Below are 12,500 nucleotides of genomic sequence, written 5' to 3'. Positions count from 1 at the left end.
CTAATAAAAAAGCAGCCAAAAGCATCCAGGACTCAAAACATTATTTCTTTTAAGTTTATAGAATTATTCGAGATCCAGAAAAATAAAATCAAGTCGAACATTCCTGCATTTTTAAAGAACTCCAAAGGAAATTTCATTTCTAGTTTTCAATCGAACAATAGCCCCTGCATTAAGACACATTGGCCAACCAAAGAAGATCCTTCGTCTGCCGAATTGTGGGAAGTACAGACTCTATTAGTCGACCAATGAAAGAATTGTGTATCTCATAGTAGTTAAAGTCTATAGGATCAAAAATAAAAAAGCTATTCAAACATCTTACCAAAATTGATGCTAAGTATATTAAAAAAAATAGTAAAATACGGTTTCATACATTGTTGGTAGTAGTTCAGTTACTCTATGCCTTTATCATAAATAAATTGAAACTATAGTAACTCAAAGATTGCATCGATCATTGCCTTGTGATATATATAAATTGTTTGCGTTTTTTATAGGAAATACTTATGCTTTAAGATGGTTAGTGTAATAATAAGAAAAAGCTTAGGAAATATATGTCATCAGAACTTTGTTTCACATAGTTAATTTCATTAGTAAAAAGAAATATTCATCATATTTGATTTGGTTGATAACACTGATTTGCTACCCCCGTTAATGGCCAAAATGTAAATAACTTTATCATGCTTAAAACGAAAGATACCATTAAATCCGTGATAATGCGCATGCTCGTGTTTGTGTGCGCTTGTGTGTCTACAGTACGCACAAACATATACGAGACTTATCTTTACGTGTGTGTTTGTACCTAGTACAAATATGCAAACACAACACAAAACATACGGAAATAGCCCCAATCATCGCTCACAAGCGAATGGCATCGACAATCGATAGGAATTGTGTAATAAAATTCAATTTGTTGATTTGTTAAAGTTCGATGTGAGAGGAAAAGGCGACTTTCGCTAATCGAGGCTATTAAGCCGTGTCAGAACTCGGGAGGTGGCATTGGCTTCGTCAGGGTGGTAGTGGAGGGGGAGAGGTAGGGGAGGGAGGTCTCCCAGTAAGCCGGGGGGGGGGGGCGTAGAAGGGTTTGTAGATTAACTTGTACACTGGAGCATACTAACTTTAAGAAAGTTGTGTAATCTATTATGTTGTATACTGTAATTTGGTCAATAAACTAGACTAAAAGAAATTGAATTAGGTAGCCGGTCTCTTAAGCCCCAGTCACACCAAGCTTACGACCTGTTCCCGACCACCTTCGACCGAAAATCAAGCGATCGGACGGCGACACAAAACCTATGCAAGGAAAGGAAATGGAAAAAAGTTATTGTTGTTGATAAGATGAAAATCTATGTATTGGGGACTATTCAGCGTGTTGTAATATATCTATCTATTTACCTATGTTATTACCGACTACCAGCGACTTCCAAAGACTACCTGCAACTGGCCGGCGTGGTCGGAAACAGGTCGTAAGTTTGGTGTGACTGGGCCTTTATTATGCAGGGTTGAGGGTTGAGGGAGGAGAAAGGGTGGGTTGGCCCATCTATTGAAACTACAATGATTTACAATAATCCATAACAAAGTCACATAAAAATATACACTCCTGGTAGGCTGACTTTTTTTTTCTATTCTACATAGGTGACGTTACTGGCCTACTATAGCAATTACACATGCACGTATTACCAGGTATATAAATCCAATAAGGATTGATGCGACGATGGGACATTAGCTTTTGAGTAACTAATTTCTTTATTGAAAAGGTCTACTTTGTATAAGAATTTTTTTTATTATATTTCTTATTTGACTGAGAGCAGTATAAAGTTTCTTTTCCGAGTGACCATCCTGCATTAGCCACAACGAAACCCACAGAGTCTGTCACCACGCAAATGAGATCAATAAATGACAATGTCTTTCCTCAGCTACACGTACCTGTTTCATCTATCTATATACGAAGGGCTTCTTCCCCATTACAAGGGGGGTAGCCAAGTCAAAGGCACGCTTCCACTCCCACCCATTCCACTCCCATCCACCACCCTTGTTTCCCTCTCATATTAGCTCCACGTGGATGAAGGGTCATCACGGTCTCCTGCCCTAGGCCCAGGGAAGACACAGTACATCCACAGCAAGGCCACTTCACTTACACGGCGATCCCGACTCTCCGTCCCCTCGTGCGGAAAATAGAGAAGACGGGGAGAAATCCCTTCGGGCTGCGTCAAAATATCATCCACACACAACCACTCCCAACTACCCCACCTCTACACACACATGTATCTAAATGTGGTTAAAGGTATCTCTGCAAGGATTACAGGCACAAGTCCCTTCTACTGTCGTGCAGTTAAGTAAAAGAAACGGATGTTTGTTTAATCCCCCCCTGTACTCGGAAGCTTCAGTGTTTAAGAGAACAATGTCCATGAAGTTCGTCACAGATCCGACATGAAGTTTGGCGTGCGTCTCATAGATGGCAGCAAACACGCAATGTCTTTCCCACAGTAGCAGAACACAATAATGAAAACAAGTTTCGGAAACTAAGTACACGTAGACTTTATCTAGAAATTATGCTAGAAAACCATACCTTTCCATCATTGGAAGAACACATTTGGTACTAAGAAAAACCTAGGAAATATTCAACAACTTCATAAATCGACAAAAGACTTACGTTGAGGGGCTCAAAAAGCGCCGTGTAAACGGCCTCAAGTTCTTTGTTGACCTTGACAGGACGCATCTGATAGATAATGTGAAGTGCCTGTCCCATGTTCAGGATGACGAAGGAGAAGTTCCAGGAGAAGACGTCTGGAGCGCAGATGATATTCCAAGCCCACGTGGAATACAACAGGAATCCTGGAGGGAATACAGAGGGAGGGAAGAGAGACATAAACCCCAAAAGCAAGAGCAGCTGTTGAAAGTTACGGCAAAAATGTAAAATGACGTTTTTGATCACCTTCAACTTGACTTTTGGCCTAGATCTAAGATGACTGATAAGGTTCATTCTTGGAATCATTCTTATAAGGTACCAAAGTACGGTTATGACCAAAGCAAGTTAAGAGGCCAAAACGTGCGTGACAGATATTAGACAAATGTCAAACGGAACTAAATAACATCATAGTCTAAAGTACTTTCGACAACTAATAAATAGAGCTGGATGAAAAAAATGTCAGAAACGATATTGCCGTTGTTTATAGTCGACTTCAAAGGATCTGAGAACAATTAAACATAATAATTTTTACAATCATAATAATGTTGGTTCCATTGTTAGATTATATCTATAAGTGCACGCGTGTGCATGTAAAAACGATTATAAAGGATTACAAAGGCAGAGCATCCCGACAGGAGACCTTTTGGTCCATAACTAGATCAGATGTGGAAGAATATAATAATGATAAATAAATTAAAATTATAATAATGTAAATGATAATGAATAAAATAGATAAATGCATGGATATAGTTAAGTAATAAACCAACAGGTAAATAGTAAATAGCAATAAATTGACAGATAACTAATAATAAATGAGAATCAAGCAAACAATAATAAACAGACAAATAATAACAAACAAATAAACAAATAATATAAAATAAATGGCAGTCATTACAGTATCTTGCTTAGGTATTTATCTAAACGAATCTTAAAGCTTCGAGCTGAACTACATTGCACTGCCTCTGCAGGAACTTTATTCCATTCATTAACTACACGGTTGGCGAAGTTGTTTCTACCCACTTCCAAATTAAATCTATTTCCTGAGAGTTTGAGACCATTATTTCTTGTCGGATTCTCATTCAGTGTGAACATTTTGTCACTTTCGATGTTGTCAACTCCCTTTAGAATTTTAAAGACCTGTATCAAGTCACCTCTGAGTCTACGTTTTTTTTTAGGGAAAACAGATTCATATGTTTTAGTCGATTTTCATATGATTTATTTTTCATAATTGGAATCAGTTTTGTGGCTCGCCGTTGTACTTTTTCCAATCTGTCAATGTCTTCAATGAAATTCGATGACCATACGGAAACAGCATATTCCAAACGTGGACGAACTAACTATGTATATAGCTTGTTAATGAGAGTTGAACTTCTGAAGTCAAAGGATCGCGCAATCAGTCCTAGAATCTTATTTGGTTTCTCAGAGGCTGAAATACACTGTTTAGGTGATTTGATATTGTTGCTGATAATTACGCCGAGATCCTTTTCACTGTCCACTTTTGTTAACGAAATTCCAAATAACTTGTAGTCGTACTTACTGTTATTTTTACCTATGTGCAGAAACTTGCATTTACTTGTTTTAAATTTCATTAGCCACTTTTCAGACCATTGCTGTAATCTATCAAAACCTTCTTGAATATCTAATTCTTTTAAGTGATCATTGCCATTCCACACAGTTTTGTATTATCAGCAAATTTGGAGACAATATATTTTAGTCCGTGGTCTATATCATTTATATATACTATGAATAGAAGTAGCCCTGAGGAACTCCACTCGTAATGTTTTTCCATCTATAAGTCTTGCTATTCAAAACAACTATCTGTTTTCAATCATTCAACCAATTTCTAGTCCAACTTAATAGGCTACCATTTATTCCATCTGAAGCTAATTCAGCAAGTAGCCTTTCGTGGGGAACGGTATCAAAAGCTTTTGCAAAGTCTGGATATAATAAATCTATATTGTTTCTTTTGTCATAATTCGAGATGACTGTGTTGTAGAATTCGAGTAAGTTAGTCACACAATACCGTTTCCGTCTGAATTCATGCTGGCTATCATTTATCAAACAGTTACTTTCTAAATGATGTTCAACAGCATCTCTGATGATAGTTTCTATCATTTTTCTATGATTGAAGTCAAGCTTATAGGCCTGTAGTTATTTAGTTTCTTTGTATTTTTGTATATATGTGCTCGTGTGTGTGTGTGTGTGTGTGTGTGTGTGTGTGTGTGTGTGTGTGTGTGTGTGTGTGTGTGTGTGTGTGTGTGTGTGTGTGTGTATATCTCTCTGTAGGTGTGTGCGTATATATATATATATATATATATATATATATATGTGTGTGTGTGTGTGTGTGTGTGTGTGTGTGTGTGTGTGTGTGTGTGTGTGTGTGTGTGTGTGTGTGTGTGTGTGTGTGTGTGTGTGTGTGTGTGTGTGTGTGTGTGTGTGTGTGTGTGTGTGTGTGTGTGTGTGTGTGTGTGTGTGTGTGTGTGTGTGTGTGTGTGTGTGTGTGTGTGTGTGTGTGTGTATGTGTGTGTGTGTGTGATTCACCATGGGTCACCATGATCTTGGATCACGTGTTGGACTCGTGATCGGAAGGGAGCTCAAAGCTCATATATGACCGATTTATGGGTAATGCTGTGACCTTATAAGCAGGAAAAAGAAAACAGTGGGCTATTCAATTCTCATCATCCCTTTGAAAAATTCAGATGTGGAGAGGGAATGACATGTGTATGCATGTATGCAGAAGGCATTATAGACAGACCAAAAGACAGACAGGCGCATGCACAATGAGACGAAACCCCATGAGCACAGTTTCCACCCCGAATACTGCAACTAGTTAGATACAATAACAGATATAAAGTTAGAGAGACAGGGAGATGGAAACAGACTCACAGGAACAAAGAAAGATTGAAAGATTGATAGGTATGCAGACAGAACATACACACACACACACACACACACACACACACACACACACACACACACACACACACACACACACACACACACACACACACACACACACACACACACACACACACACACACACACACACACACACACACACACACACACACACACACACACACACACACACACACACACACACACACACACACACACACACACATACACACAGAGAGAAAGAGAGAGAGAGAGAGACTAACGAGAAAACAAACTTGATTCCCACCGCCCCCACCAGACACATTCCCCCGTGAACAGAATATCTAAAGCTCAACCGACCTTCTTCGTCACGTGATCGGAAGGGTCACACACACGCGCACTCACACACACAAACACACATAAATTCATAAATATATATATATATATATATATATATATATATATATAAATATATATATACATATATATATATATATATATATATATATAAATATATATATACATATATATATATATATATACATATACACATGGATTTATTTGCACTTTCGATATCGGCCTAATAATTTGCCGAACTGAACGCGGTACTCGGGTGTCGCTATTCCAGTACGGGATAATTTCTCCAACTTCTCTGCTCTTTCCTCATCTTCCTCCTCTTCCTCCTCATACTCCTCTTCCTCGGAGGAGCGGGAGCCGCCGATGGCTACCACGGGGGAAAAGCTGCGTATTGATCTGTCCATTGACAAAGTTGCTCATCACACCTGCATGGGCCTCCTCGACGCTGCGCCCGGAGGAGGAGGAGGAGGAGGAGGAGGAGAAATAAGAGGAGGAGGAATAGGAGAAGAAGGAGGAGAAAAAGGAGGAGAAGGAAAAAGAGGAAAAGGGGGAAGAGGAAAAGGAGGAAGGAAAGGAAAAGGAAGAACGGGAGGAAAAGGAGAAGGTGGAAAAATAAAAGAGGAGGAGGAAAAGGAAGAGGAGGAAAGGAGGAGATGAGGGAGAAAAAGGAGGAGGAGGAAGAAGAGGAAAGAGATAAGGAGGATGGGAAAAAAGAGGAGGAAATAGAGAAGGAAACGGAGGGGGGGAAGAGGAAAAGGAGGGCGAAGTAGAAAAAGGAGGAGGGGAGGAGGAGGAGGAGGGGAGGAGGAGGAAGAAGAGGAGGAGGAGGAGGAAAAGGAAGAAGAAAAGGAGGAGGAAAAGGAGAAGCAGGAGGGGACTGCGTCCCTCGCCAAGGGGTCAACAGTTGATGAGAGACTCGAAGTGAGTTCGTGGTTGACGACCAGAAGGAGGAGTCTGTGGGTGGACGTCTTGGCTTGGTCGCCTCGTTGTTCTTGTTGCCGTTCCTGTTGTGGTTGTTATCGTCGTCGCTGTTGTTGTGGTTGTTGTTCCTGCTGCTCTTGTCGTTGTTGTTGTTGTTGTTGTTGCTCTTGCTGTTCCTATTGTTGTTCCTGTTGTTGTTCCTGTTGTTGTTGCTGTAGTTGTGTTGTTGGTTGTTGTGGTTTTTGCTGTTTTTGTGTTGTTGAGGGTGTGGTTGTTTTCGTGTTTTATTGTTGTTTTTATTTTGTTGTTGTTGTTGTTTTTTGTTGCTGTTGTTATTATGGTTCTTGTTTTTGTTGTTGTTGTTGTTGTTGTTGTTGTTGTTGTTGTTGTTGTTGTTGTTGTTGTTGTTGTTGTTGTTGTTGTTGTTGTTGTTGTTGTTGTTGTCGCTATTCCTTATTGTTACTGTTGTTGTTTTTGTTATTGTTTTTATTGTAGTTGCTGTGGTTGTTGTTGTTATTGTTATGATTGGGTTTTTATTGCTGATGTTGTTGTTGTGGTTGTTGTGCCTGTTGCTACTGTTATTGTTGTTGTTGTGGCTGTTATTGTGGCTGTTACTGCTGTTATTGTTATTGTTGTGGTTGTCGTTTTGTATTGTTGCTGTTATTATGGTTGTTGTGGTTGTTGCTATTATTGTTATTTCTATTGTGGTTGTTGAGCTTGTCATTGTTGTAGTTGTTGCTTCTGCTGTTGTTTTTGTTGGTGCCACTGTTGTTGTTACTATTATTGTGGTTGTTGCTGTTGTTATGAAATCTAATTCGCTTGCGCTTCTATGTTTGTGGACAACTTCGCACCGCTGTTGTGTGAGGCCTTTGAAGGCACCAGAAGAACGATTTATCGCTCCAACAGAATCTACTGGTGGCGTCATCGGAAGCGTGCTGGTCTCGCATTTGCTTAGTTGTGAATTCGAATCCTGTACTCTTCTCCGATTCCTGAAGCCATCACCTTTGCCCTACTACACATGATAGTAATAATGGATAATAATATAGAATAGATATAATGAATAACGTTATAATGGCATAGTGGCAAAGCAAGAGGCCGATAGGGCATTTTTCGGTCCACGATAAGGGCAGATGCAGAAAATAGAGATAAAAAAATAAGGAAATATTAACCAAATAGAAGAAAAAATACTACATTCATTGCCTCGGGTCAACCCACGCATGCTCTGATCTCTCCCCTTTTGCAAACCAAAATTTCGAGAAGGAAGCGGAGAGGCCTTGCGACTCACCCAAAATGAGGACGGCGTGCATGAAGAGGAGCCCCTTGCGCTCGGAGGGAGCCAAGTACGACACGAAGAAGCAGCCATTCGCTAACTGGAACAGCAGGTGCTGTGGTGGAGACCAGTCCTCGCAGGAGAGCAGAGAGCCTGGAAGAAAGACCTAGAGAAAGTGAGTGACTGCTTGTGTTTCTGCAGAAAGATGGAGGGTCTTAACAGGTCTACGCAGGAGAGCAGAGAGCCTGGAAGAAAGACCTAGAGAAGGTGAGTGACTACTCGTGTTTCTTCAGACGCAGAGAGTCTTAACAGGTCTTCGCAGGGAAGTAGAGAGCCTGGAAAAAGAGGATGGAAAAAGTGAGTGACTGCTCGTGTTCCTGGAGGTACCTGGAGGGTCTTAACCGGTCATCGCAGAAGACCAGAAATAAATTAAAGAAAAACTTGAGTTTGGAAGAAATACATGGAGAAGGTGAATGACTGCATGTATCTTTATAAATGCAGAAGATCTTAACTAGTCTTCATAGGAGACCAGAAAGTCTAAAAGAAAGCCCTGTATCCTGAAAAGAAAGACCTGAAGAAAGTGGGTGACTGCATGTATCTTTATAAAGACAGAAGGCAGCAGGGTAATACTCATAGTAATTGACTTCATTTGGACAAATTCATATTCCAGAAGGAAATAGGCAAGAATTTTTTTTCTTTCAATTCCCGAACCGATTGATACATTATGCTGTGAATGTTTTTCAAAATTGAATTGGGAATAATGAAGGTATAAAACTCCGAGAGCCTGAAAAAGACTTGTGAGGGTCTTAAGAAAGTGACTGAATGTGTTTTTAGGTAGCTCGCACACCGATTAAACCAATTGCATGAAATCGGTCGCACACACACGTACACACACACACACACACACACACACACACACACACACACACACACACACACACACACACACACACACACAAACACCTCCCTGCACCTCCACCATATTTATACATACATGCTCCGCCTTTGTAATCCTTTGTAATCCTTTGTAAACAAACATACACACACACAAATACATGCACACACACACACACACACACACACACACACACACACACACACACACACACACACACACACACACACACACACACACACACACACACACACACACACACACACACACACACACACACACGCGATCAGTTTCATGCAACTGGTTGCGTCGGTGTGCGAGATGCCTTAGCCCCTGTCACACCAAGCTTACGACCTGTTTCCGACCACCTTCGACAAAAAATCGAGCGATCGGGCGGCGACACAAAACCTGTGCAAGGAATTGAAATGGAAAAAGTTAATGTGGTTGATAAGATGAAAATCTATATACTGGGGAATATATAGTGTGTGTTATATCTATCTATCTATCTACATATCTATCTGTCTATCTATCTATCTATCTATCTATCGATCTATCTATTTATCTCTCTATCTATCGATCTATCTTTTTATCTATCTTATAACCGACTACCAGCGACTTCCAAAAACTACCTGCAACTGGCTGGCGACCACCTGGTCGCCGGTGGTCGGAAACAGGTCGTAAGCTTGGTGTGACTATGCGCTTACAGACATGGAGAAAACTTATATGGACAAATAAAACAAACCCACGGCATGTGAGAAGCGTGCAAAGACATCTTCCTTTGTTGCTGAGGCAACACAATTTTGTTTGGAAATTACTTCAGTTTTAAGGGAAATACCATTAAGGGCTTATTCTAGCTGTCACTAGCCAATTGTGTTCCGTTAAGAAAATTATCCTCCCCCACTCATTCACGAGAAAAAAAAAAAATAATAATAATAATAATAATAATAATAATAGTAATAATAATAATAATAATGATAATAATAATAATAATAATAATAACAATAATAATAATAATAATAATAATAATAATAATAATAATAATAATAATAATAATAATAATAATAATAATAATAATAATGATAATAATGGTAATAATAATAATAATAACAATGATAGTAATTATAATAAAAATGATAATAATAATAATAACAATGATAGTAATAATAATAAAAACGATAATAATAAAAATAATAATGATAATAATAATAATAATAATAATAATAATAATAATAATGATAATAATAATAATAATAATAATAATAATAATAATAATAATAATAATAATAATGATAATAATGATAATAATAATGATAATAATAATAATAATAATAATAATAATAATAATAATAATAATAATAATAATAATAATAATAATAATAATAATAATAATAATAATAATAATAATAATAATAATAATAATAATAATAATAATAATAATAATAATAATAATAATAATAAAAATGATAATAATAATAATAATAAAAATGATAAAATAATGATAAAATAATAATAATAATAATAATAATAATAATAATAATGATAATAATAACAATAATAATAATAATAATAATAATAATAATAATAATAATAGCGATAATAATAATTATAATAATAATAAAGATGATGATAATGGTAATAATAATAAATAATAATAATAATAGAGGTGGTGATGATGATAATGATAATATTAGTAATGATAACAATAATGATAATAGTGATAATAATAAGTATGATAATAATAATAATAATAATAATAATAATAATGATAATAATAATAATAATAATAATAATAATAATAATAATAATAATAATAATAATAATAATAATAATAATAATAATAATAATAATAATAATAATAATAATAATAATAATAATAATAATAATAATAATAATAATAATAATAATAATTGTATACGCCTCATATACATGACGAGTAGTATCGCCCAGTCATATAACCCACTTCCTCACTCACTTACTCACCATCCGCCGACGGTCAAGCTTCATAACGCTGACCTAAGCACTCCTCTCAAACTTGCCGACTCAACACTTCGTGCTCGTGTGAACAGCACTGTCAACCACCAAACGACACACACACACACGAACACACGCGATCAATCTAGTAGCCACCCAGTACTGACATACGATATTACGTATACTGACGGTCCTCCCCTGGATATATAATTAACATGTATGGTAGTAGACATCAATACGTAATTAATGCAGTTGCCCTACCCATGTGGGACAACAAACTAACAAGAGATTAATGTTAAGATCACGAATCAAGGCAACTCAAGAACTTGTCCATTCGGCACTTCCGGAGAGGAAAATTCTCTGGCAAGACGCGGACCAGCGTCGGTTCTTGTGACGTGCCCTAGTGTTAAGACTGTGTAGAACGTGTACCTAAGTTTCTTAAAGTGTGACGAATAAAGAACAAAACTTAAAAGGTGTATACCAAGTAACCCCTTTCTGGAGATGATGTAACGACCCCGTTACATCTTGTGTGTGCAAATAACCCCTTTCTGGAGATGATGTAACGACCCCTTTACATCTCGTGTCTGCAAGTAACGCTCGGTGGAGATCATGTAACGATACCGTTACACCCATCCCGTTACATAATAATGATAATAATAATGATAATAATGATAATGATAATGATAACAATAATGATAATAATAATAATAATGGTAATGATAATGATAATAATAATTCACGGGGAAAAAAAATAATAATAATAGTAATAATAATTGGAGAAACAGAATAGAATAAAATGAAATAAAGTAAAATAAAATAAAATGCACACGTACATAAATACATAGATAAATAAATAAATATATTAGATAAAAAGAAGATAGAATGAGATGAAATGAGTAAATCAATCAATATATAAACACATGAAATAGGTAAAGTAAAACGAAATAAAGTAAAATAGAACAAAATAGAATAAAATGGTCTCTGTTTAATGTCGCGAACATTCCTCTATCGGGAGGCTAGGACGGTGCCCCCTACTGAGGACTTTGTAGCGTGGAATACAATAAACCATGACCTTGGTCCAACTCGCTGGCGGCAAGCCTCAACTGCCGTGACCTCGACCTCCGCCACAAATAGCGACGCTCTAGCCCGCATGAATTCACCCTTCCGATGCGATTTACTAATTTGGTACTTAATCTGGCTCCTACAAGACGATTTTATTCAGATGAGAAATCAGCGAAAGTGGCATCAGATTGTACAGAGTGAATCAGAACGCAGCAAACTGAAGAGATTAGCAACAATGGAGAGAGATAAAAGAAAACGTATGGCTTGTCAAACTCCCTTACTTTTTTTAATCAAAGGTAATGCACAGAACGTAAATTTCGATCAATTATTTAATGATAATAACATAACATTCTATCTAATTCATTAATCTAAAAAACTATAGAATAATGATATATTAATTCCTTCTATTCGAAACGTTTGAGTTTATAACTGAAACGATTTTCTTTTGTAACGGTTATTCCACATTT

General features: G+C 37.1%; 1 protein-coding gene across 2 annotated transcripts in view; it reads right to left on the bottom strand.

Moving 5' to 3' along the window:
- Positions 1-12,500, bottom strand: part of LOC143040311 (popeye domain-containing protein 3-like) — a 66,050-nt gene that overhangs the window by 20,808 nt on the left and 32,742 nt on the right. For both annotated transcript variants that reach the window (XM_076211203.1, XM_076211204.1), the window contains exons 2-3: positions 8,121-8,258; positions 2,645-2,826 (exon numbers count right to left, since the gene is read on the bottom strand). In XM_076211203.1, the coding sequence (XP_076067318.1) occupies positions 2,645-2,826; positions 8,121-8,258 (320 nt within the window). The remainder of the gene's footprint in view (positions 1-2,644; positions 2,827-8,120; positions 8,259-12,500) is intronic.

The sequence above is a fragment of the Oratosquilla oratoria genome, chromosome 28 (assembly GCF_046742065.1).
Source record: "Oratosquilla oratoria isolate Oo_2021 chromosome 28, ASM4674206v1, whole genome shotgun sequence".
Taxonomy (NCBI): Eukaryota; Metazoa; Arthropoda; class Malacostraca; order Stomatopoda; family Squillidae; genus Oratosquilla; species Oratosquilla oratoria.
The sequence above is the reverse complement of the archived record's forward strand: the minus strand, read 5'-3'. Positions and strand labels throughout refer to the sequence as shown.